The sequence below is a fragment of the Bubalus bubalis genome, chromosome 4, assembly GCF_019923935.1.
Source record: "Bubalus bubalis isolate 160015118507 breed Murrah chromosome 4, NDDB_SH_1, whole genome shotgun sequence".
Lineage (NCBI taxonomy): Eukaryota > Metazoa > Chordata > Mammalia > Artiodactyla > Bovidae > Bubalus > Bubalus bubalis.
Genome location: NC_059160.1, coordinates 17934739 through 17962701, shown reverse-complemented (window position 1 = coordinate 17962701; position 27963 = coordinate 17934739). Strand labels below are relative to the sequence as shown.

Below are 27963 nucleotides of genomic sequence, written 5' to 3'. Positions count from 1 at the left end.
ATACATTGTTCACTATGATTATACTTAAATAGCTATGTTTACTTAAACTATGTATTCTCCTTTATGCTTCTTGCCCTGATCTGAAACATGAATGAATAATAACAAAACCTGTATTTCATCATGAAATATCTAACTTTTGAAGTCAATTTTCCCTCCCTCTCTGCTCTTGGAGACATATCACTCCAAGAGCCTCCTGAGTATCAATAGCCCTTCCCTCTCTCTTACCTGAGCAGATCACAGAGGCCGTGTTGCCATGAGAACAGTCGGAACCACCCAGGGCAGTCACAGGGCAACTCCACAGGAAAGACTCAGCCCCCAAACAGTGAAATCGGACTGTTGAGATCTGGTCATCTCTGCCCACCAAGTGTGGTCCTCCGGGGGTGGAGATGGCGACTCCACAGCCGAGCTGACGACAGACAACATTGGCATTGGCCAGACTCCAGTGGGAGGCACAGAGCGCTCTCCATCGTCCAGAAATGTTCATCTCCACCTGCCCCTCACATTGAGAGGAGCCGTTTGTCATGAGCCGGACTTCCGAGTAAGCTGGTAGAAGAAGACAGGATTTCAGCAAAATCTCATGATTTTCTTACCCCAACAAGAGTGCAGGGAGGTTAGTCCTGATCCACATCTCACCTGAACAGGCAACCTGAGCAGCTCCACTGTGGTGACACGTGCCCCCTGGACAGGGCACTCTGGGGCAGACCCGGAGCTCAGGCTCCTCCCCCTCACACCTGAACTCCTCAGCCCAGACCTGGCCATCAGACTCTCTGAAGGGCATGTGTTTCAGGACAGACACGGCCTTGCCACATCCCAGCTCTGCACAGATGACCTGGGCAGTGGGGAGTGTGAAATTCCCATCAGACACTGGGATCCAGGCTTTTCCAGAATGTACTTCTACACGCCCTGAGCAGGGTGTATCCCCTCCAAACAGACGCACAGATCCTAAGATAAAAATAATGACAAATACAGTGAGCATTCATTTTCCTTGCTTGCAAATTGAAAACAATATGCCACAGGCAATGGTGTGAAAACTTTCCAGGAGTTGAGCACAAACTGAGAATTTAACAGCTAGTGTCAGAGTTGCATTTTCATGATCAAGTTTCTAAAGAGAAACCCAGAAGCAGGGTCAATTTGGAATGACTGGATCCCAGCAAGGTATACTTTGAGGTTGGTTAGAAATGTGAATTGCTTATCTAAGGTCAAGGAAACTACAGGGACCAAGACAGATAATCTGTAATGGCTGAATACCAGGAACATATATTTTATTTTGGTTGGAGAAGTTTCTCATTTAGGAGCCTGGGATCTACAGAGCCCAAGAAAATAATGCGTAATATGCGGCACTCAAACGTTGAGTATAGAGACATGAAGAGCAGAACCAAACCAGAGCAAAATGGCTATGAGAGTGTTGAGATCTCTCCTTTAGACAAAGTTAGAAAGCTTTTCTGAGACTTTCTGCTACTAGTCTGATCAGATTTTTTCCCCCATGAGCCACTCCTCAAGTGGCTTGGCATACAGAAAATTGTATAGGCTGGATCCATTAGTGCATGCCAACCTGTAGACAGATAATGGCTCAAGAGAAGAAATACTTACATAATAACTAATCCACTTTTAAAGTAACAAATTTTATTTTTCTGATAATTTTTTATGACACAATATTCCAAGAATTTCTTAGATGACCTAAATGGGGAAAAAGATGAGTCTGTTCTGTTAAGTAAGCGCAGAGAGAAAAAGGACAACTTGATTTATAAAGCCCAAAAGTTCATAGGTAGGTAGAAGCAAGACTTTCTATAATTAAATTATCAAAATTCAAGCACAAAGATAATTTTGAAAGCATTAAAAGAAAAGTGACTTGTTACATATAAGGGAGTTTCTGTTATAAAGCAGATTTCTCAGCAGAAACCTTTCTGACCAGAGAGAGCAGGGTAACGTATACAAAGCACTTAGTGAAAAAAATCTGCCAACAATCAACTCTTCATCTAGCAAACTGTCCTTTAAAAATGAAGAGAGATTTTTTTAATTTTAAAAAGCAAAAACTGAGGGGTTTCATCACCACTAATGTTGTCTTGCCTCTCATTAGTAAAGATAAATATGAAGAGAAGTACAGAATACTAATATATTGTAATTTCAGCACGTGATTTTAACCATGTTTTGTAAATCAAAAGTCAAACACAGCAAGAATAACTACAACCACAGAAATTTGCTGGTGGAAAAAGAATATGTAAAGAAATAAAATCTGACATCAATGATATAAAGTATTGCAGAGATAGTAAAATATAGAGTTTCCATTTGCTAGTAAATTTAATTCATTACCTTAATTGTACTTAACTTCAGTTATAGACTATTATAGCTATCAATTGCTTGATGCAAGTTCCCAGGTAACCTTAAAAGTATAGTGGATAACAAGATAAGGAGAAAAGAGGCAGAGTATACCACTATGAAAAATCACTTCACAAAGAAAGCAACGGAAGAGAAGAACAAGAGAACTACAAAACAGACAGAAAACAATGAACAAAGTAATAACAGTAAGTCCTGACCTTTCAATAATGACTTTAAATGTAAACATATTAAACCTTCCAGTTGAAAAATGGTGAGTTGCCTGAGTAGATTAAAAAACAAGACCCAGCTACATACTCTAGATTTCATGACACATATAGGATGAAAGTGAAGAGATAGAGACAGAGATTCCATGCAAACAGTAATCAAAAGAAAGCAAAGTCAGGCAAAAGAGAAGTTAAGCCAAAACCATCAGAGGAGACATAATGATAAGTCAGTTCAACAAGAATCGATAAACCATGTAATTACATATATATTCAATATATGCCCCCAACATCAAAAAATGTAAATAAACAAAGCCAACATTGACAGATCTTAAGGAGAAACAGAAGCAATACAAAAATATCCCACTGTTTATAATGGATGGAGCATTCAGACAGAAAATCGATAAGAAAACAACAGAACTGAGCAACACTATAGGCTAAATGGCATTACCAGACACATAGTGCCCATTCACCCAATACACTGACCCATAGAGCACATTTTTACCCAATGTACAGAAAAATACACATTATTCTCAGTCACACATGAAATATTCTCCAGGACATTCTAGATCACAAACAAGTCTCAGAAAATTTAAGAATATCAAATTATCAAAACACACATCCAAGTTTCTTTGCTGACCACAATGGTAGCTAGAAATCAAGAATGAAAGAAAACAGGAAAAATTCATAAATACATGAAAATGAAATAACACATGCATATTTTGAGGCTTTTCTCTATTTATATAAAGAATGCTATTGAGATTTTGATAGGGATTGCATCAAGTCTATAGATTACTTTGAGCAGTATAGACATTTTAGCAATATCAATTCTTTCAATCTATTAAAAGAATGATTTTCCAGTTATTAGTATTTTTTTAATTTTCCTTCATGCAGGTTTAATGTATTAAACATTTTATAATTTTAAAAGAAATTGACATTTTTTTAAAAAGGTAGAAGATGAAAATAGGAAGCAATCAACCCATTATTTGGAGAGCTCCCAGTTGGAGAAAACTAAGATCATGGCATCCGTTCCCATCACTTCATGGCAAATAAATGGGAAAACAATGGAAACAGTGACAGACCTTATTTTGGGGGGATCCAAAATCACTACAGATGATGACTGCAGCCATGAAACTAAAAGATGTTTGCTCCTTGGGAGAAAAGCTATGACCAATCTAGACAGCATATTAAAAAGCAGAAACATTACTTTGCTAACAAAGTTCCATCTAGTCAAAGCTATGGTTTATCCAATAGTCATGTATGGATGTGAGAGTTGGACTAAAAAGAAAGCTGAGCATCGAAGAATTGATGCTTTTGAACTGTGGTGCTGGAGAAGACTCTTGAGAGTCCCTTGGACCACAAGGAGATCCAACCAGTCCATCCTATAGGAAATCAGTCTTGAATATTTATTGGAAGGACTGATGCTGAAGCTGAAACTCCAATACTTTGGCCACATGTTGTAAAGAACTGACTCATTGGAAAAGACCCTGATGCTGGGAAAAATTGAAGGTTAGAGGAGAAGGGGATGACATAGGATGAGATGGTTGGATGTCATCACTGACTCAGTGGCTATGAGTTTGAGTAAGCTCTGGGAGTAGATGATGGACAGGAAAGTCTGGCATGCTACAGTCCATGGGGTTGCCAAGTCAGACATTACTGAGAGACTGAACTGAAGTTGCATAAGCCTCAATACTGATAAGGCACATAAGTATTGGGGGAAAATATTAGTTGAATCAGTTTTTAGCATATTTCATCACCCTCTGCTCCTCCTATCTATCACCTAACCCTGGATTTTGTCATTTCTCCCACTTCACACAAGTAAACATGATCTTAAACATACAAATGTTTATTGATTTAAAGATGGGTTTGTTGAAAAGGGAAGCAACTGCTATAGAAGTGAAGGGTAGGTATACAGGTGGGGTTTGTGGCAAGTAAGGTGAGATTATAAAAAGTTTTGAAGCTAAGGAGGGAAACCAAAATAACAATGTATCATTGGTCATCCAAGGAACATATTTTGAAAAGAATAAATGGGAATCAATTGCTTAATTTTTAAAATTCCCTTGTTTCTGAGTATATTCTGATTATTTATCACTGGAGTTCTTCCTGGTAAAAGACTACCTAGTAATGCCTGAATCCAGTCAAAAAACTAGACTTCCAAAGAAGAAAAATATAACCCATAAAAATTTTTTTAAATAAGCAATCATTAAAAGCAAATTCAGAAATTACAGAGGTGATTTAATTGGCTGATAAGGTCTTTAAACCTCTAATGTAAATGTACCTACTGAGGCATACAAACAAAGTAGAGAAAAAATAAGCAAATGGAGCTTCTAAAACTAAAATACAATATCTTGAATGAAAAATTGTCTGGATTAACTTAACAAGAGAGTAGACATTGCAGAATAAAACAATTGGAAATTCAACACATAGCAATTGACTATCCAAATAGAAGTAGAGAAAAATATGAGTGGAAATTAGTATCATTAAGGATAATATCAAACCATGTAAAATATGTTATTTGGAGATTCAGAATAAGGGATGAGTAGAAAAAAATATTTTAAAATGATAGATGGAATTTTTCCAAATTTAATGAAGCTATAAACCCACTGATCCAAGAGGCTAAACAAACCTCAAACAAGATAAACTAAATAAAACCACCTAGGGCACTTGATAATATATTGCTGAAATCCATTCATAAACAAAAATAACTCTTAAGAGCATCCAGTAAATTTTGATACACTATATATAGGGGAACAATGCTAAGTATTACTGACTTCTTGTTTGAAGTAAGGCAAGCCAGATAATAATGCAAAAAACATCTTTAGAGTACTCGGTGGGGGGCAAATATTAACATAGAATTCAGACACTTTCGAAAATAACATTCAAACCTGAAAGAAAATTAAAGTGTTTTCAGATGACTAACAGATGATAGAATGTGAGGCTATCAGACATACACTACACAAAAATGTTATCTAAAGGTCTAAAAGTTAAAGGAAAGTGATAATAAACGAAAGCTTGGATCTACCCAAAGCTATAAGAACTGTGTTAAATGATAATTCTGCAAGTAAATATTTTAAAAACTTATTCTCATTTTAAAAATACTACAATATTTAAGACAAAAATAACAATTTTGTATTACAAAATTCATAATATATTTATTAGTAGAATATATGACAATAGTAACATAAATAACAAGAATAGGGAAATAGAAGTATACTATAATAAGGTCTTACATTATCTATTAAGTAACATGATATCTAAATAAAAACATGATTAAAGAGTAATATTTTCAACATTATGATAAGCTCTGCAAAAAGAGATGTAACCAATAAACCAACAGAGTACATAAAATAGAGTATTAAAATGCTCAATTAAAGATTAAAATAGGAACAAAAAAGCATAAAACAAACAGCAAGCTAGTAAACTTAAACACAAGTATATAAATAATTGTTAAGTAAGACAAAATCAAACACTGCATAAACACAGAAACATAGGGTCACAAAGATATACCATGCAAACACTGATTAGAGAAAGCTGTATTATATATATTAATATTATACAAAGTAAGCCTATAGGATAAAGAATATATTCAGAGAGAAAAGAACATTTCGTGATGATAAAATACAAAAGAAATTATGTAGTTTCAAAATCAGTGAGAAGCAACTGAAATGGTGTTTAGAGGAAAATTTACAGCACTAATGCTTCCTTGAGGCTCACATTAGAAAAGAAAAGAAAACTGAGAGCAAATGATCTAAGATTCCACCTCAAGAATCTATAAAAATACAGCAAATCAAAACCAAACGAGAAGAACAAAAACTAATAGAAATCAATGAAATAGGAAACATACACAATAAAGAAAATCAACAAATTCACCTGGTAATTCTTTTTGAAAGGCTAATGAAACTGATAATCCTCTAGCAGAAAATTCAATCAAGAAAAACTAAGAGAACACAAATTTAACGACACCAAGAATTGCTGGGAGCAGGAGCTCCACCCATGGCAAAGGTCATGAGGAAGGAGGCTTGGCATACGCAAAGGCGGGATCGAGCTTCAGGAGTCCCCCTGGAAATTCTTGAGCATCTACCGCCAAAACCAGAGTCTGCCTACTTTCTGCTTTGTGCTCTCACCTACACCTCTGACTTGACTGGGGGCTGTCCCCCACTACCTTTCTCTGAAAAAAAGAGTTAACTTACAGCTCCAGTTAATAAAGTTCCTGGGTGTGATAGTGTTTCAACCTACAAACTCCTTTGGAAGTCCTCTAGCCTGCCTGAAAAGGTTTTTCCGGCCACATGTGATTGCTCAGAGCCTCCCAACTATGAGAGGCATGAGATGTTCTAAACTGTCTAAATACAGAGTCCTTTGAGCAGGTAAAAGATTGATTAGAAATTGTATTGGTGAAGGGTTTTTCACTTCTTGGGCCAATGTTTGCTGCTACGTCTCCATATCCCTTACCTGCCGTGTTCCTGGCAGTGTATTGATTAATATAATTGGTGTAAGTAGTAGCTGTAATGTTTGTAACCTTGGGCCCTTGAGTTAATTCTTTTTCTTGTTATAGTCCACCACACCTTTGCCCTATAGGAATGCAACTTTAATGCTTTTGGAGGGTGGCGCCTGACTAATCACCTTTAGAGAAAAATAAGTTTTCTGAAGAAAGGGTCTTAAAATGTTAACAGGCCTCGGGGCCAGAAGATGATGCAAATCACCTAAACTTTTGCATATGATAAGTTTGCAGGAAGAAAGCCTGGCTTACTGCATGACTCTACCCCTTCCCCCATTATCCTCTATCCATAACTTAAGGTATAAAAACTACTTTGGAAAATAAGGTGCGGGCCTTGTTCACTGAAGCTTGGTCTCCCCATGTTGTTCTTTTCTCTCACCTTCTGGCTGAATTATTCAGCCTCTTTTCTCCACTGAATTTCCTCACTGAGCTATCCTTATTTAACCACTCTTTATATCCTTAATTAACTTTTAATTAAGCAATTGTTTCCTGATCCTCGCCGATGCCGTCTCCCCTTCGAATTCCCTGGATCCACCAGGGCTGGACCCCCGCAAGTGGCGCTCAAACAAGGACCCCTGCCTGAGGGCATTGTAGGATTTGTGCTAGGGCGTAGCTCGCTTTCTTTTCAAAAAATTTCGGTGGTGTATGGTGTAGTAGATTCTGATTATATTGGAGAAATTAAAGTTTTGATCTCGCCATCTACCAAAACTGTGCAAATTAATAAAGGTCTAAGAGTAAACACAGCTTTTGCTTTTACCTTATCAGACAGGAAAAAACTTGACTTCTCAATCTAAGAGCCACAGAGCGTTTAGATCTAGTGATCTAGTCTTTTGGGTGCAGGAAATTACAGCTCCAAGGCCTTTAAAAGATCTTTTAATTCAAGAAAACAAAATGCCAGGGCTATTAGACACGGGAACAGACGTCTCTTAACATTGCTGGGAAAGACTGACCCAGCTCCTGGCCAACACATACTACTGAAAATGAGTTGATGGGATTAGAGAAAGTGGTATACGGGGTGGGAATGCTGTAGAGAAAAAGGTGAGGGAGAGTTTAAAACCCTGAAGAGTAGTGAGTTCCCCATTGCTGGAAGTATTCAAACAAAGATTAGATGGTTTCTTGTCATCTAAAAAGCTATAGACCAGATTTAGGTTATAAAACGATAACTGGAGAAGCTTATAAAGATGTTATGCAACACTTCTTAACTTGCTTCTCATATTTAGGTCTGCCAAAAGTTTTGAAAACTGATAATGCCCCTTTGAAGCTGCAGAGAGATTGTTTACTAACTTTAAATGATTTCCAAAAATTATTAGGGGACATTAATTGGATATGCCCACATTTAAAACTGGCTACTGCAGATTTAAAGCCTTTGTTTGATTGCTTAAAAAGCGATCCTAATTCCAGTTCTAAGAGAAAGTTGACTAATGAGACAGAGTCGGCTCTTGTTAAAGTAGATGAGACTTTAAATGATCAGTTAATTAGGATTAATATTACCAAAAGATGAGATTAAATTATTCTTGCCACAAAACATACACCTACAGGGTGCTTGTGACAAAAAGGCCCATTGGTTCCATACCAGTGACCCCAAGAGAAATAGTTTTATCTTATCCCAGCTTGGTGGCACAATTAATTATAAAAGGAAGAAAAAAGAAGTGTGGAACTTTTTAGAAAAGAAGTAGCAAATATAATAATTCCATTTAGTAAGGATCAACGGCAAGTCTTTTACAAAATAGTGATGATTGGCAAGTTGCCCTGATAGATTTCAGGGGTCAAATTTTGTTTCATTTGCCCTCAAGCCCCCACAGTAGTTAAAAGTTCAAAAATGTTAGATTGGCAGTTTGAGGATACCTGTGGAACTTTCCAACCCTATGTAGTTCCTACGCTCCCCTTTACCCTATGGGGGAAGGACGTGCTGTCTCAAATAAAAAATACTCAGAAAAGGGTTTTCTCAATTTCTTAGTTATCAACAGGCGGTACAATTAACAATACTTTATATATTGTTATAAATACATAATATAAATATATTTGCTTAATTACAGTTTGCCTAATTAGGTATGGGTATAAATAAAATATAATAAAGGTATACCTAATTCTATTTATAAATGTATACTTAATTAATTTGTATATAAATGAATATGTATACTATATATGCATATTATATATATATACTGTATAATTAAATATATATTGCAGTAATATAATGTGTGTGTGGCTGATATTAATTGGTATGGATTGATGTGCTGTGATGATACATGTTCTATATACTGTATAATTATATTATATATGTGTGGCATGTATTGCAGTACATTGGTCTGTGTTGGTTGGTATTAGCTGTGTACATGTTGTATTGCTGTAATATGCATTAATTAATATATTAATTATAAAGATTAATTCAAATATATTGATTTATATATATTATATGTCAATAACTTTATACTTGTTGCCATATATAAATACATATATAAATGCATTTTGCATTTAGGTATATCTGTATACCTGTATACCAAAATGAGATAAGGAGGTTATACATTTATTACTTAAATTTATACAGAGACCTAAACATTAGACCTAAATTAACATATCTCTAAATTTATGTTGTTAAAATTAAATTTTAAAAATTTAAAAAATTAAATTGACAACTGCTTGACAATTCCTTTGCCATAAAACCCCCATAGGTGTAATTGGGGTAGCCAGACAAAAAACTGGTTTTATGGCAAAATGGCCCCCTACAGTGGGTCCATCTTCCCGCTCAAACTAAAAAGGTAGCAGCTTCTTATCCAGGATTAATAGCTACTTTTATATTAAAGGAAAAAAGCGGAGCATTGAATTTTTTGGTAAAGAACCATCAGAAATTGTAATTCTATATAATAAGGAATAACTTGATGCTCTTCTAATGTTTTAAGATTGGCAGATTGCCATAGGAAATTATTGTGGTCAAAATTTGCATCATTTACCCTCACATGTTTTGCTAAATTTTATATCCAGACATCCAGTTATTTTTCCTGTCAGATGTAAACAATCTCCTATTCCAAATGCTCAAATAGTTCTTACTGAAAGGTCAGCAAACGGTAAAGCCTCCATAGTTACTAGAAATCACCAAAAGGTTTTAGAAACACAAGAAATTTCAGTTCAAAGAGCTGAAATAACAGCAGCCATAGAGGTTTTTGCTATGTTTGCAGATGAGGAATTTAACCTTTATTCTGATTCTCAGTATATTGTCAGGTTGTTTCCACACATTGAAACTGTGGTTTTGCCTGAAAATAAAACTACCATATTTCATTTGTTAACTAAATTACAGCAACAAATTTGGAAAAGAAATAAAATATTTTTCATTGGACGCATTCGGGCTCATTCCGGATTGCCCGGCTCTTTAAATGCCTTCAATGATTTGGCTGACTTGTTACCCAGAAATACAGTGGCTACTGTGATTGAAGAGGCCAGAGCCTCTCACTTACTTCATCATCAAAATGCTACTGCCATAAGATATCAATTCCAAATTCCCAGAGAGACTGCTCGAGAGATTGCGCGTTCTTGCTTACGCTGCTTACACTACCTATGGGAGTTAATCCTCGCAGTCTCAAACCTAATGTACTCTGGTAAATGCATGTAACTCATGTCTCTTCATTTGGAAAACTGTCCTTCGTTGATGTAACTGTAGATACCTTTTCTCATGTTATTATTGCAACTGCTCGTACAGGGGACGCAATTAAAGATGTAATACAACATCTCTTTACTTGTTTTTCATATTTGGGCCTGCCAAAAGCTCTGAAAACTGACAATGCTCCTGCTTACACTTCTAAGTCTTTTCAGGAATTTTGTATAAAGTTTCAAATTAAACATAATACAGGCATCCCTTATAATCCACAGGGACAAGCCATTGTGGAAAGAGCACATCAAACATTAAAAATCCAAATTCAAAAATTAAAAGAAGGAGAGTTTAAGTATAGTTCTCCCCACCAAATCTTGCAACATGCTCTTTTCGTAATAAATATTTTAAATACTGATTCAGCCGGAACTACTGCAATGCTTCACCATTGGTGCCGGGAGCAATTGAATGCAAAACCATTAGTCAAATGGAAGGACCTCCTCTCAGGACAATGGAAGAGTCTTGACCCATTATTAACTAGTGGTCGAGGATGTGCTTGTATTTTTCCACAGGAAGCAGATTCTCCAATTTAGATCCGGGACAGGCTGATTCGCCATGTTGCAGTCCCCCAGACATCCGGTTCCCCCATTGCTTCCATCACAAAAGAGGAGTCTGCCGGAAGGGGAGGCAAGATAAACATTGAGATCCCAGTGAGACCAACGGGGCTGCTGCAGCGCGAACTCCAACCAGAAAATAATTCTACTTATTCTGTTTTGGCTTGTCTACCCTCTCCTTATGTTTTTCTCTTTACCAACGATTCTGGAAAACTTAATGTACATATGACTTTCACTGGTGGACCCAATGTAGTGACTTGTGAACAATGTATGCTCTCGCCTTGTTTAAACCCTCAATATAATGTTTGCTCCTTTGTAGTGTTACAATGTCCACCTTATCTTATGATGTAACCACTTATTGATATGATAATTATTGGTCTTGCTGTATTACAACAACTACAAGATTTAATTCGACAAGGGCGATTTGTGGGCTTACTTATTTTAGGAATATCAGCTTTAATAGCAGCAATTACTTCTGTTACTGCAGCAGCAATATCATTGACTCAACAAGTGCATACTGCCCAATATGTTGATACCATGTCTAAAAATGTTTCACTAACTCTAGCAACACAGGAGGCTATAGATAAAAAGTTGGAGATGAGGGTAGATGCCTTGGAGGAGGCAATAACGCATATTGGGACTGAGTTACAGGCTTTAAAAGTGAAAATGGCTCTGTCATGCCACGCTGATTACTGGTGGATATGCATGACATCTTTAAAGGTAAATGAGACAGATTATGAATGGGAAAAAATAAAAAATCATATCTCAGGTGTTTGGAACAGCTCTGACATTGGCCTGGACTTAGAGAAACTTCATAATCAAATACAGACCCTGCAACACTCTTGACTGGATTTTACCACCGCTGGAGCAGCTAATGACTTTTTTCACACTTTCTCTAACTTCATTTCAGGAAAAAACATTCTAATATCCTTGGTTATGTCGCTGCTGGTGCTTTAATTTTGCTTCTGATAATCATTCTTCCTTGTATTGTCAGGATTCTTTGGCAGAACATTCAGAAGCTTGCGACTGAGCTGCATCTGGATGTTTTAAGAAATAAAAAAGGGGGAGATGCTGGGAGCAGGAGCTCCACCCATGGCAAAGGTCATGAGGAAGGAGGCTCGGCATACGCAAAGGTGGGATCGAGCCTCAGGAGTCCCCCTGGAAATTCTTGAGCATCTACCGCCAAAACCAGAGTCTGCCTACTTTCTGCTTTGTGCTCTCACCTACACCTCTGACTTGACTGGGGGCTGTCCCCCACTACCACTCTCTGAAAAAAAGAGTTAACTTACAGCTCCAGTTAATAAAGTTCCTGGGTGTGATAGTGTTTCAACCTACAAACTCCTTTGGAAGTCCTCTAGCCTGCCTGAAAAGGTTTTTCCGGCCACATGTGATTGCTCAGAGCCTCCCAACTGTGAGAGGCATGAGATGTTCTAAACTGTCTAAATACAGAGTCCTTTGAGCAGGTAAAAGATTGATTAGAAATTGTATTGGTGAAGGGTTTTTCACTTCTTGGGCCAATGTTTGCTGCTACGTCTCCATATCCCTTACCTGCCGTGTTCCTGGCAGTGTATTGATTAATATAATTGGTGTAAGTAGTAGCTGTAATGTTTGTAACCTTGGGCCCTTGAGTTAATTCTTTTTCTTGTTATAGTCCACCACACCTTTGCCCTATAGGAATGCAACTTTAATGCTTTTGGAGGGTGGCGCCTGACTAATCACCTTTAGAGAAAAATAAGTTTTCTGAAGAAAGGGTCTTAAAATGTTAACAGGCCTCGGGGCCAGAAGATGATGCAAATCACCTAAACTTTTGCATATGATAAGTTTGCAGGAAGAAAGCCTGGCTTACTGCATGACTCTACCCCTTCCCCCATTATCCTCTATCCATAACTTAAGGTATAAAAACTACTTTGGAAAATAAAGTGCGGGCCTTGTTCACTGAAGCTTGGTCTCCCCATGTTGTTCTTTCTCTCACCTTCTGGCTGAATTATTCAGCCTCTTTTCTCCACTGAATTTCCTCACTGAGCTATCCTTATTTCAGCCTCTTTTCTCCACTGAATTTCCTCACTGAGCTATCCTTATTTCAGCCTCTTTTTTCCACTGAATTTCCTCACTGAGCTATCCTTATTTAACCACTCTTTATATCCTTAATTAACTTTTAATTAAGCAATTGTTTCCTGATCCTCGCCGATGCCGTCTCCCCTTCGAATTCCCTGGATCCACCGGGGCTGGACCCCGGCAAAGAATGAAAGGGAGGTTATCACTTTAGATCTTACCAATATTTAAAAGATACATTGTTGTTCAGTCGCTAAGTCATATCCATTCTGGGACCTGCGACCCTGTGGACTGCAGCACCCATGGCTTCCCTGTCATTCACTATCTTCTGGAGTTTGCTCAGATTTATATCCATTGAGTCAGTGATGCCATCCAACCATCTCATCCTCTGTAGCCCCCCTTCTCCTCCTGCTCTCAGTCTTTCCAAGCATCAGGGTCTAGTCCAATGAGTTGGCTCTTCACATCAGGTGGTCAAAGTATTGCAACTTCAGCTTCAGCATCAGTCCTTTCAATGAATATTCAAGGTTGATTTCCTTTAGGATTGACTGGTTTGATCTCCTTGTTGTCCAAGGGATTCTCAAAAGTCTTCTCCAGCACCACAGTTCAAAAACATTAATTCTTTGGTGCTCAGTCTTCTTTATGGTCCAACTCTCACATCCATACTGGACTACTGGAAAAAAAACATAGCTTTGACCTTTGTCAGCAAAGTGATGTTTCTGCTTTTTAATATGCTGTCTAGGTTTATCATAGCTTTTCTTCCAAGGAGCAAGCATCTTTTAATTTCATGGTTGAAGTCACCGTCTGCAGTGCTTTTGGAGCCCAAGAAAATAAAATCTGCCACTGTTTCCATTTCTCCCCCATATATTTGCTTTCCAAGTGATGCCAGTGGTAAAGAACCTTCCTACCAATGCAGGTAGACATAAGAGATGTGGGTTTGATTACCTTCCATCCTGGGAAGATTCCCTGGAGGAGGAAATGGAAACCCACTTCAGTATTCTTGCCTGGAAAATCCCATGAACAGAGGAGCCTGGCAGGCTACAGTCCATACGTTTGCACAGAGTTGGACACAACTGAAGCGACTTAGCACTGCACATTTGCCATGAAGTGATGGGACTGGATGCCATGATCTTAGTTTTTTAACAATATCGGGCATGTTCAGGGTGATGTGACCATAAACTGATCTTAGTTTTTGAATGTTGTGTTTTAAGTCAGCTTTCTCACCCTCCTTTCACCTTCATCAAGGGGTTCTTTAGTTCCTCTTCACTTTCTATCACTAGAGCAATAACATCTGCATATCTGAGGTTGTTGATATTTCTCCTGAATATCTTGATTCCAGCTTGTGCTTCATCCAGTCCAGCATCTCACATGATGTACTCTGCATATAAATTAAATAAGCGGGTGACAACATACAGCCTTGTCATACTCCTTTTCCTGTGTTGAACCAGTCCATTGTTCCATGTTTGGTTCTAACTGCTACTTCTTGACAGGTAAGGTAGTCTGATATTCCCACCTTTTTAAGAATTTTCTACAGTTTGTTGTGATGCACACAACATCAAAAGATTTATCATAGTCAATAAAGCAGAAGTAGATTTTTTTTCTGGAATTAAATTGCTTTTTCTATGATCCAACAGATGTTGGAAATCTGATCTCTGGTTCCTCTTCCTTTTCTAAATCCAGCATGTACATCTGGAAGTTCTCAGTTCGTGTACAGTTGAAGCCTAGCTTGAAGGATTTTGAGTATTACCTTGCTAGCATATGAAATGAGTGCAGTTGTATGGAACTTTAAACTTTCTTGGAATTGTCCATCTTTGGGAATGAAATGAAAACAACCTGATCTTTTCCAGTCCTGTGAAACTCCATTGCTGAGTTTTCCAAATTTGCTGGCATATTGAGTGCAGCACTCTAACAGCGTCATCTTTTAGGATTTGAACTAGCTCAGCTGGAATTCCATCACCTTCACTAGCTTTTTTCATCTTAATGCTTCCTAAGGCCCACTTCGGAGAAAGCAATGGCACCCCACTCCAATATTCTTGCCTGGCAAATCCCATGGACGGAGGAGCCTAGTAGGCTGCAGTCCATGGGGTCGCTAAGAGTCAGACACGACTGAGCGACTTCACTTTCACTTTTCACTTTCATGCATTGGAGAAGGAAATGGCAACCCACTCCAGTGTTCTTGCCTGGAGAATCCCAGGGATGGGGGAGCCTGGGGGGCTGCCATCTATGGGGTCGCACAGAATTGGACACGACTGAAGCAACTTAGCAGCAGCAGCAGCAGCATGTCTGTTAGGTCCTTGCCATGTCTTTCCTTGAAAATACAACTACCAATATCTGAAAGCACAAAAAATGGAAAATCTGAAAAAAACTGAAGTTTCTTAAAAACTTCCCATTAAGAAAATTGCAGTCCTCCAATGTCAGCTCTTCCACAGAGCTCAGAAATGATTTCTACTCTGGATTTATCCTAAAAACAGTACTTCACTTTCAACAATCTGATAAAGAGGGTGAAATTCTCTTTCACACCACTTTCCTAAAACTGAGAAAAAACTCCAAGACTTCAGTTTCAATTAGAGAATTGGAACAGACATGCTATTCTCTTCTTACTTCTCCTGTGTCACCACTTTGACCTGCCTTCACTAAAACATGTTTCTGAAAATATAGAAGGGATGGACCAGAGGGAAGAAACTGACAAAGAGATTAGCACAAAAAAACTGGAACAGTTCATAAACATGTGAAAGTCTAAATTAGAGCAGCGTTAGGGAGTAAAAACCATAATCAAGTTTAAAATGCCATATCACCCTGTTAATTTTTAAGTGTATCCTAACTGAAATTAATATTGAAAAATTGATTTTCTCAAAACAGTAACATTAGGAGCTCCAACATCACATAAACTTACAGCACCACACACTGCATTTTTACTCAGATGCTGATTTATCAGAATAAGGTGGAAACCCATGTAGTGTTTCCACAAGTTTATCTGCAGTTGAAACCATGATTCGGGCATCATGACAATAGAAATGTTACTTGAAATGCCAGAAAACAAATTTTCTTAAAACAAAAAATTCCTATCTGAAACTCAAATGCCCCTTGAAACTAATTATTTTTAATAATAATAACAGAAGAAAACATTTGCAGTGATAAATATGTTTTTGCATCAATCATGGTAATGATTTCACAGATGTATACTTACCTCCCAAAGTTCTAAGTTGTATTCATTAAATATATACAGCTTTTTGTATGTCAGTCATACCTCAATAAAGTAGCTTAAAATGAAAGTAATTCTTTTCTTAGGGATCTCAACTAGTATCATCAAAGATCTTCTGAGGGTGAGACTGGAAAAGTCACTTTTCCGGTGATCTTCCCCAAAAGAGCTGATTAGCCATGAGCTGCTAGAAATGTACTGCAAATATTCTCAGGTCTCCCCCTGTCTCACCCACCAGATGGCTGACCATTTTTAAAGACTCAACTACCTACATTAGGAATTCACTATGATATCTGACTTTTCCTCTAGTCCACCTGGTCTGATGGGATTAATGTGTAAAGCATCTAGATCTTCCACCATTGAAATAACCACTGGAAACTGACCACCTACTCATACCCTAGTCTCACTGCTATCTTTACTGTCTCCATCTTGGCACAATCCAATGTGCTTAGCACTGAGCACTTCTCATGAGTCACTTCAGGTCCTATTAGCCTCACTGACTGTTACACTTTATGTGCGTCAGCTACTGTGCTGTTAATTTCCAAGCTTCATATTTTGGTTCTCCTTCAACAACCCCACAAACAGAATGTGAGCTCCCCACCGAGGTGGCCAGGTGATGAGACTAGCTCCTGCCACAAAAACTCCTTCTTGCCCTGACTGTGACCTAGGACCTTCAAATGCACCACTGAAATCCTCTCATGCCTTTTCCTTGTGTTGCACCCTGACTCCAGGTGTTGTCACTTCTCCATGTGTCTTCACTCTCTCTTTTGGCTTCTCATGCTTTGTTGAGTCAACCTCCTTGCAGCCTCCCTGATATGATCCCTTCATACCTCTGGTGACTCTGTTTCTTTAAGACCAGAGAGTGTAATAAACTATGCTTGCCCTCTCTTATGCCCTCTCTTGTGGCCAAACCTGACTGGCCATCTCAATAGAATAAAAAACAATCATGATGAAACTAATCTGTCACATCATTTTATAAAAGTATAACCCAGCAGTTGTACCTGTTTGTAACATTTGACCTCACCTCCCCGCCTCTTATGACACATCACAGAGATCTGAAGGGTCCAGCTGTCCACAAGTCTGAAGTTTTTACTGTCCAGGGCCAAGCAAACCCTTAATCCCTTTGAGAACCTAATGCTCTAAGAATCAAGTGTGACCAGAGTCTTCCCCGAAGGGTGCTCTAAAGCATGTGATCTGGTTTCCCCATGGTCATTCCGTGAATGAGACAGAGGTGTTTCCTACTGGGAACCCCTCCCAGATCAGACAGGCCTTACCTGAGCAGACTGCTCCAATATCCTGGTCATGAGAGAAGGTGTCATTATAGTTTTTAAAATCAATATGAACACACTCAGAGAGACTCAAAGTTGATTCAACCTCTCTACTCTCACAAGAAACATATAAAAACCAAATGGGGCCAAGTCTTGGTCCAAAATAAGACCCTCTGGGAGCATCAATGGCAACTCCACATTCCAGTTGTCTGCACACCTCTTCTACAGATTCTATGAGCCAGTACTCAATATACACTGTGCCCCATTCTCCTTTGTACTTCATTTCCACTCTCCCCTCACAGCGGTGGGCTCCGTCCTTCAGCCTCAGCTCCAAAACTGCAAGAGAGACAGACACAGACCAGAGGAGAGATTTTAAGAGAAATTGCAGTGGCGTGCTGGTAAGTATTAAAAAAAAAAAAAAAAACTCTCTGAGGGGAAAAAAAAATCCCTGCATTTGATGACTTTTATGGTATAAATATTCCCACATGGTCAACTCTAAGCCCCCAATGTTCCATCACTGAACCTGGAGCAGGAAGGCAGGCACCAGGTGTTTCTCAGGAGCCTGTAGAACCAGCTCCAGGGACACCACCGAGGACAGGCCTCCAGAGACTCTGGATGCTGCCCTCCCTGTAGATGTGCCCAAGGCGCCTAGGGCCCAGCTTCCCTGTCTCAGTTACAGCTCATGGCCCGGGATCCAGGGAGGAATCCTCCCTCTCCTTCCCTGTCCATAGGGAGCATCTCTTCCAGCTCAGGAACAGAGGGCTCAGGCAACAGGCTCTACAGTGTCCTGATCGTTCCTGTCACCTGGTGTTCATATCCTTGTGTAATCCCCACACTTGAATGTATCTAGTAACATGCACATAACAAATGGAATTTGGCAAAAGTGATAAGATGTCACTTAAGTGATTAGATTTCAAGATGACTCTGTGCCGGGAGCCGGCATATTGCATATTGAGTGAGGATCTGTAATAGCTCAACTGGAATTCTATCACTGCCTGGAGCCAGCGTGAGGAACTCCGCCCATGACAAAGGTCATGAGGAAGGAGGCTCGGCATACGCAAAGGCGGGATCGAGCCTCAGGAGTCCCCCTGGAAATTCTCGAGCATCTACCCCCAAAACCAGAGTCTGCCTACTTTCTGCTTTGTGCTTTCACCTACACCTCTGACTTTACACGGGGGGCTGTCTCCCACTACCTCTCTCTGAAAAAAGAGTTAGCTTACAGCTCCAGTTAATAATTCTTGGATGTGACAGTGTTTCAACCTACAAACTCCTTTGGAAATCCTCTAGCCTGCCTGAATGGGTTTTTCCGGCCACATGTGATTGTTCAGAGCCTCCCAACTGTGAGAGGCAGGAGATGTTCTAAACTGCCTAAACACAGATTCCTTTGAGTAGTTAAAAGATTGATTAGAAATTGTATTGGTGAAGGGTTTTTCACTTGTTGGGCCAATGTTTGCTGCTAAGTCTCCATACTCCTTACCTACTGTGTCCTTGGCAGTGTATTGATTGATATAATGGGTGTATAGAAATGTAAAATGCAGCTTTGTCCAATGCTTTTTGGAAGGCTGGCGCCTGACTTTGGAATAATCACCTTTAGAGAAAAATAAGTTTCTTAAAATGTTAACAGGCCTCCGGGCCAGAAGATGATGTCAATCACCTGAACTTTTGCATATGATAAGTTTGAAAGCCTGGCTTAGATTAGAACCAGGAACTGCTGTCCTTGCATGACTCCACCCCTTCCCCCATTATCCTCTATGCATAACTTAAGGTATAAAAACTACTTTGGAAAATAAACTGCGGGCCTTGTTTACTGAAACTTGGTCTCCCCATGTCGCTCTCTCTTTCAACTTCCGGCTGAGTCTCCATCTGGAGCGCGGAACCCGCCATGCTTGCTAATTATGCCTGGGCTTCTAAGATCCGACCGGGGAGGCCTCAGTGTCTCCTCTCCTTCGGGAGAACGGAAGGACGCCTGTGGCCTACGTAAGTGGTGCAAACTTCTTGTCTTGAAGTTTTATTGGTCTCCCGCGTAAACCAAGCTACTCAGCCTCTTTTCTCCACTGAATTTTCCTACTGAGCTATCCTTATTTCAGCCGCTTTTCTCCACTGAATTTCCTCACTGAGCTATCCTTATTTTATTACTCTTTGTATCCTTAATTAAAGTGTAATTAAGCAGTTGTTCCCTGACCCTCAGCTAGCCGTCTCTCCTTCGAATACCCTGGATCAGCCGGGGCTGGTCCCCGGCAACTCTGGTTTCCCTTTGGTGACCTATCTCTCTCTGTTTTATTTCTGCTTTATTGACTATGCCAAAGCCTTTGACTGTGTGGCTCACAATAAACTGTGGAAAATTCTTAAAGAGATGGGAACACCAGACCATCTGACCTGTCTCTTGAGAAACATATATGCAGGTCAGGAAGCAACAGTTAGAACTGGACATGGAACAACAGACTGGTTCCAAATAGGAAAAGGAGTATGTCAAGGCTGTATATTGTCACCCTGCTTATTTAACTTATATGCAGAGTACATCATGAGAAACACTGGGCTGGAAGAAGCACGAGGTGGAATCAAATTTGCTGGGAGAAGTATCAATAGCAGACAATACCACCCTTATGGCAGAAAGTGAAGAGGAACTAAAAAGCCTCTTGATGAAAGTGAAAGAGGACAGTGAAAAAGTTGACTTAAAGCTCAACATTCAGAACATTCACAAAACTAAGGTCATGGCATCTGGTCCCATCACTTCATGGCAAATAGATGGGGAAACAGTGGAAAGAGTGTCAGACTTTATTTTGGGGGGCTCTAAAACCACTGCAGATGGTGATTGAAGCCATGAAATTAAAAGACACCTACTCCTTGGAAAGAAAGTTATGACCAACCTAGATAGTATATTTAAAAGCAGAGACATTACTTTGCCTACAAAGGTCTAATTAATTTAGAATTAATAGTGCTAAAATGTCTATACTGCTCAAAGTAATCTATAGACCTGATGCTTTTGAACTGTTGTGCTGGAGAAGACTCTTGAGAGTCCCTTGGACTGCAAGAAGATCCAACCAGTCCATCCTAAAGGAGATCAGTCCTGGGTGTTCATTGGAAGGACTAATGTTGAAGCTGAAACTCCAATACTTTGACCACCTCATGCAAAGAGTTGACTCATCGGAAAAGACCCTAACACTGGGAAGGATTTGGGGCATGAGAGGAAGGGGACGACAGGACGAGATGGCTGGATGGCATCACTGACTCGATGGACGTGAGTCTGGGTGAACTCTGGGAGTTGGTGATGGACAGGGAGGCCTGGCGTGCTGCGATTCATGGGGTTGCAAAGAGTCGGACATGACTGAGTGACTGGACTGAGCTGAACTGAACTGAACTGAATAAAGTCAATCTTAAAAGGTCTCATAACATACACACAGCAACTATGTGATGTGATAAATGTATTAACTAACTTAATTATGCTAATAGTTTCAAAATATATATGTATTTCTTTTGTAATACTTTAATTTTTGGAGTATAGTTGATTTACAATGTTGTGTTAGTTTCAGGTGTACAGTAAAGTGACTTGGTTATATATTTTAATACATATAAACTTTCTTTTTTAGATTCTTTTCTCTTATAGTTTATCACAGAATACTGATTAGACTTCCCTGTGCTATACAGTAGGTCCACGTTGATTATTTATCATATATATAGTAAGGTGTTAATTTCAAATTCCTGATTCATCCCTCTCCCCAACTCCCAACATTTCCCCTTGTATAACCATAAGTTGTTTTGGATATCTGTAAGTCTGCTTCTGTTTTGTAAATAAGTTCATTTGTATCCTTTTAAAATTAATTTTTATTGGAGTATAGTTGCCTTACAATGTCGTATTTCCTCTGTACAGCAAAGTGAATCAGTTATTTGTTGTTGTTCAGTTGCTAAGTCATGTCTAACTCTTTGTGAATTCATGGACTGACACACTCCAGGCTCACCTGTCCTCTACTATGTCCTGAAGCTTGCTCAAATTCATGTTTATCGAGTTGGTGATGCTATCTAACCATCTCCTCCTCTGCCACCTCCTTCTCCTCTTGTCTTCAATGTTTCCCAGCATCTCCAATGAGTCTGCTCTTGGTTGAGTCCCTTTTTTTCCACACCATCCCCAGCATTTATCGTTTGTAGAATTTTTGATGATAGCCAATTCTGACTGTTGTGAGGTGATGCCTCATTGTACTTTTGATTTGCATTTCTCTGTTAATTAGTGATGTTCAGCATCTTTTCATGTGTTTTTTGGACACCTGTATGTCTTCATTGGAGAATATATACATATGTATTTCAAGTCATCATACTGTACACCTTTCACTTATATCCTATTATTTGGTGATCACCTTCCAATAAAGCTGGAAACAATAGATAAGAAAACTATATATAGAGAAAAAAAACTTTTGCCAATGCAAGGGAAAAAAAGATAGGAATAATAATAATGGGAGCTTGAAATATATTTCTCAGCTTTTAATACTTGAAATGGTCATCTGAACTAAATCCAATGGGGAAAAATTGGAAGTAGTGACAGATTTTATTTTCTTGGGTTCCAAAATCCCTGTGGACAATGACTGCAGCCACGAAATTAAAAGACACTTGCTCTTTGGAAGAAAAGTCATAACAAACCTAGTCAGCGTATTAAAAAACAGAGACATCACTTTGCCAACAAAAGTCCATATAGTCAAAGCTGTGTTTTTTCCTGTGGTCAAGTATGGATGTGAGAGTTGAACTATAAAGAAAGCTGCGTGCATGCATGCTAAGTCGTTTCAGTAGTGTCCAACTCTTTGTGACCCTTTGGACCACAGCCTGCCAGGTTTCTCTATCCATGGGATTCCCCAGGCAAGAATACTGGAGTGGATTGTCATTTCCATCTTCAGGGGATCTTCCCAACCCAGGGATCGAAACTGCATCTCTTATGTCTCCTGCATTGGCAGGCGGGTCCTTTACCACTAGCACCACCAGGGAAGCAGCACCGAAGAATTGATGCTTTTGAACTGTGGTGTTGGAGAAGATTCTTTTTTTTTTTTTTTAATTTTATTTTATTTTTAAACTTTACATAATTGTATTAGTTTTGCCAAATATCCAAATGAATCTGCCACAGGTATACATGTGTTCCCCATCCTGAACCCTCCTCCCTCCTCCCTCCCCATTCCATCCCTCTGGGTCGTCCCAGTGCACCAGCCCCAAGCATCCAGGATCGTGCATCGAACCTGGACTGGCAACTCATTTCATACATGATATTTTACATGTTTCAATGCCATTCTCCCAAATCTTCCCACCCTCTCCCTCTCTCTCAGAGTCCATAAGACTGTTCTATACATCAGTGTCTCTTTTGCTGTCTTGTACACAGGGTTATTGCTACCATCTTTCTAAATTCCATATATATGCATTAGTATACTGTATTGGTGTTTTTCTTTCTGGCTTACTTCACTCTGTATAATAGGCTCCAGTTTCATCCACCTCATTAGAACTGATTCAAATGTATTCTTTTTAATGGCTGAGTAATACTCCATTGTGTATATGTACCACTGCTTTCTTATCCATTCATCCGCTGATGGACATCTAGGTTGCTTCCATGTCCTGGCTATTATAAACAGTGCTGTGATGAACATTGGGGTACACGTGTCTCTTTCACTTCTGGTTTCCTCAGTGTGTATGCCCAGCAGTGGGATTGCTGGATCATAAGGCAGTTCTATTTCCAGTTTTTTAAGGAATCTCCACACTGTTCTCCATAGTGGCTGTACTAGTTTGCATTCCCACCAACAGTGTAAGAGGGTTCCCTTTTCTCCACACCCTCTCCAGCATTTATTACTTGTAGACTTTTGGATCACAGCCATTCTGACTGGTGTGAAATGGTACCTCATAGTGGTTTTGATTTGCATTTCTCTGATAATGAGTGATGTTGAGCATCTTTTCATGTGTTTGTTAGCCATCGGTATGTCTTCTTTGGAGAAATGTCTATTTAGTTCTTTGGCCCATTTTTTGATTGGGTCATTTATTTTTCTGGAGTTGAGCTGTAGGAGTTGCTTGTATATTTTTGAGATTAGTTTTTTGTCAGTTGCTTCATTTGCTATTATCTTCTCCCATTCTGATGGCTGTCTTTTCACCTTGCTAATAGTTTCCTTTGATGTGCAGAAGCTTTTAAGGTTAATTAGGTTCCATTTGTTTTGAGAGTGCCTTGGACTGTCAGGAAATCGAACCAGTCAATCCTAAAAGAAATGAACCCTAAATATTCATTGGAAGGACTGATACTGAAGTTGAAGCTCCAGTACTTTGGCCACTTGATGAGAAGAGCCAACTCATTGGGAAAAAAAAAAAAAAAAACACCCTGCTGGGGTCCCCACTGATGACACTTATCTGAGTTTATTATAATTTCTAGTTTTAGTGTCCAGCTTCACTAGACTATCAGTTAATATGGACTAGGGAGCTTTATTCACCATCATTAGGGCCTCAGCATCTGGTGAATTGCAAAGGGTATGGATTGAATGCCCCACAAACCGATCTTTAAATCAATAAACATTTGTGCAATGAAAGTCTAAATAAATTCTGAAAAGAAGGTATGGAAATGATATAATTTAGCACATTTATGGCATTCAAATCAGTAAGAAAAGAAAAAGAAATAATTCAGGAATGACATTGGGAAAAATAAAATTAGGTAGAATATCATATCATATATAAAATAACTTACACAATTATTTAGTATTTACACATTTAAATATATTCATAAAATTATTACAGATAAAAATAATTTATTTAAATTTGAGGTGGGCAAGAACATGCTTGACAAGGCTCTGAAAGTGGAAACAAAAACTGGAAATTTTAACAGGAAATTAATGTTATTAGAAACTTCCGTGAGGGACTTCCCTGATGGTCCAACAATTAGGACTCTGCACTTCCAATGAAGGTAACACAGGCTTGATTCCTGGTCTGGTTTGGTACAGCCAAAAAAATCAAACAGTAAACTGAAGGAAGCGTCTTCAGTCTATACATAATGTAATTCAAAGGACAGGGACTTGCACCCCAACTGCTTGGTTTCAAGTCTTACCTCTGTTTCTTACAACTGACTCATCTTGGGCAAGTGACTTTGCTTTGCCTCAGTGATCCGTTTGGTGGATAAAATTATATTCTGCTTGTTGGACTGCTGTGTGCTCAAACGAGTTCATATAAGTAAGTGCACTGTAGGTTGTTGCAGTAGATGATAGTAGTAGTATAAAGAGCTTCAATACAAATCATGACAAAAACGATAGCCATCACCAGGTAAAAAGGACAAATGTAATCAGCAAAGTAATTCACAAACGAAGGATTAAATTAGCTAATATATGCCAGTATTTGCCTACCAAACTGGCTAAGATTTTAGAACCTCGTAAGAAGACAAAGTTGGTGAAGCTATGTGGAAACTAACATTCTCATTCACCATTTGTAGAACTAAAGTTCAGTGCAGCTATTTCTGGCAAGCATTAATCTCTATGTACCAAAAACCGTAAAGGTATAGGTACAAAGCCTTAAAGCCTTAGAGGTACTCAGCCTATAAAGCAGCAACTCCACTTTTTTTTCCCAACATTTAAATATTTGTTTATTTATCTATTTATTTGACCACCTAGGTCTTAGTTGCCATATGCAGGATATTTAGCTGCAGCATGCGAACTCTCAGTTGCCACATGTGGAATCTAGTTCCCTGACCAGGGATCAAATCTGGGACCTTGCACTAGGAGCATGGAGTCTTAGTTATGATTAAGAGAAGCAGTCATGGATGGCCCTACATTTAAACACAGGGAAGTTCAGAGTAACATTTTCATAATATCAAAAAAAATGTTGAAAACAACTAAATGTTCAATACAGACGGTCAGGTGAGCATATTGCATTTCTACATATAGTGAAATAGCTGGAGGCAGTTAAAAAATTCAGTACTATCCCTGTGATAGCCTGTATTTTTTAATTCTACAATAAAATGCTTTAGTGTGTAAAAGAATAGTTAATGATATAGAAAAATGCCCAAAATATATTCTGGATTGTAAAAACAGGATACAAAACAATATATGCCAGATTATCTAATCCTGAGGATCCACGTTTTTGTGTCTAATGGCATCAATTGCATTTGAGAGATTTATGCCAATGCCCATCATGAATTTCAAGGTGGAGATTCCTGTAACATGTGAGAAATCATCAGGTGCTCTGAAAGGCCAAGACTATTATTCTACAAGGAGCAAGTCTACTGTAACTATGAAGTAGGAGAATAAAATGTTATAGGACAACTCTGAATGGTGTTGTTTCAAAGAAAATGAAAATAGTGCTTGCTTTGGTGAACTATTCTTGCTTCTTAAAAAACAACTGATGAAATTTCCTACAATTTTTCTTGTAAGAGGAGGGGGCCATGCATCAAAACATCCATCATCTCCCCCTTGTGCGACCAAAACCCACCTCTGACCTCCAGAGCCCTCAGAAGGAGACGTTTCACCAGCACCTGCCCAGCACTCAAGGAGCAGAGATGGGGAGGGAGGGGACTTCCCAAGGAGAGCTGTGGACTCAAGGCTGAGGTCTAGGGGATGACAGTGAGCTCTGAGACGAGATAGGGCTGCATGGAGTCTCAGCCAGATCAAAACATAAAATGTTTTGAGAAAGCTGCCTTCTCCAGGCTGGAGACCAGATTCTCCACAGCCCCAGCCCTGGCGCCTACTGTCCTCTCACTCAGGGGAAACCAGCTCCAGGGAGGAACAGGAGAGGGCTCAAGGCAGAAAGTGCTCCCTACAGAGTCACAGCAGATCCTGGGAGGGGAAAGGACCATCCCAGGGCCCCAGCACATCAGGAAATGTCACAGGGACCGGGGCAGAGACTAGGGAACTTAGACACCTGCGGCTGCACATCAACTGATCTCTACAGACAAGAGGTCCCCTCTCCTGGCGGTGGGCTTCTGCTCTGTAATGGACACCTGGTGGGGACAGGTGAGGTAAGCAGACAGAGCCTCTCACAGAGCCCAGTGCTGGGCAGACACAGCAACAAGCAGAGGGGAGCCTGGGGGATGGGGAGAGAGGAGCCAGAGAGAGGCAGGCAGGTGCACCATTATCTCTGATCTGGTTACACGCAGTGGCCAGGACACCCAGCCCTGTGGGACCCTGTGTGCTTCACAGACCAATGGACTCAGTCCCTGCTCATCAGCTCCGTTCCTTTCACAGAGACAGGATCCACACACTCCTCACACACACACATACACACAAACTCCTCATACACTCCGACTCCACACACACACACACACAAATTCCTCACTCACTCCTCACACACACATACTCTCACACACACTCCACACACACATACCCTCACACACTCCTCACACACCCTCACACATGCCTCACAATCACACACACACACACTCCACACACACACAACCTCACACACTCCTCACTCACCCACTCACACACACACTCCTCACCATCACACACACACACACAAACACAAACACAGAGCCTACAGGAGCATACACACAGGAAACATGGGGACCCAGGGGCAGTGCTCACACACCAGGCACGTGGAGAGTGTGGGAACAGCTCAGAGTTCCAGCTGAGGTCAGTCGCTGGAGCTTCCACACACTGGGAGCCACTGGGCCCTAGAAGCTCCCTGAGGGAGTGGAGGGGACTCAGGCTGACCCAGCTCGGTCCAGAGCAAACCTCACTGCTCTGTAAAATCTGCCACAACTAGCAGTGGACCCCCCAGAGGAGACGGACAAGTATTCACAGTCAGCGTGGCTCCTTTTTGGTCAAAAACACTGAGGCTCAGCTCCACAGCTACAGACACCTTTCCCTTCACCAAGGCGTGCACTGCCTGGTGTGGACCCAGGGCAGAGGGGCAGCTCTTACCTTGACCACCCACCACGGTGCCGAGGAGGAGGACACAGAGTCCCTGCAGGGAGACGTGTCTGCCCAGAGCCATCCTGACCCCACGTCCTCAAGGTCACAGTCCCAGCTTCAGGATCAGCCTGTGAGGAGGCGTCAGGGTGCCGACCGGGGTATATATAGACCACCCCTTACACCCTCCCTCCTGGGAGCCAATAGCGACACCTCTCACCATTTCAGGCACTATTGGAGGCTGCATCTGCCACTTTCTGCAGCTCAGACACCAATGAGCTTCTGAATGTTCAACATCTCCTTATATGAGCAACACGGTCCTTTGACCTCCTGCTTCCGTGGTCCTGAGAGCCGGGCCCCCTGACCAGGGCTGGAGTAG

At 39.9% G+C, this 27963-nt stretch overlaps 2 protein-coding genes across 2 annotated transcripts in view; both read right to left on the bottom strand.

The window, feature by feature from the left end:
* LOC102402808 (antigen WC1.1) overlaps positions 1-27963 on the bottom strand; it is a gene marked incomplete in the record, with an annotated part of 1152186 nt that overhangs the window by 34269 nt on the left and 1089954 nt on the right.
* LOC123465667 (antigen WC1.1-like) lies at positions 74-27710 on the bottom strand. Its single transcript, XM_045165281.1, has 4 exons — positions 27597-27710; positions 17752-18081; positions 634-942; positions 74-543 (listed from the first exon to the last, which is right to left on the bottom strand). Exons 1-4 carry the CDS (start codon positions 27667-27669, stop codon positions 143-145), a joined length of 1113 nt encoding a protein of 370 aa, XP_045021216.1. The 5' UTR covers positions 27670-27710; the 3' UTR covers positions 74-142.

Excerpts from the sequence above, each read along its gene's own strand:
- LOC123465667 (XM_045165281.1), bottom strand. The coding sequence starts at position 27,669 with ATGGCTCTGGGCAGACACGTCTCCCTGCAGGGACTCTGTGTCCTCCTC. Across the intron at positions 18,082-27,596 it reads CACCGTGGTGGGTGGTCAAG|TTTTGGAGCTGAGGCTGAAG; the intron begins GTAAGAGCTGCC and ends TCTCTCTTGCAG. Across the intron at positions 544-633 it reads TGCTCAGGTTGCCTGTTCAG|CTTACTCGGAAGTCCGGCTC; the intron begins GTGAGATGTGGA and ends TTCTTCTACCAG.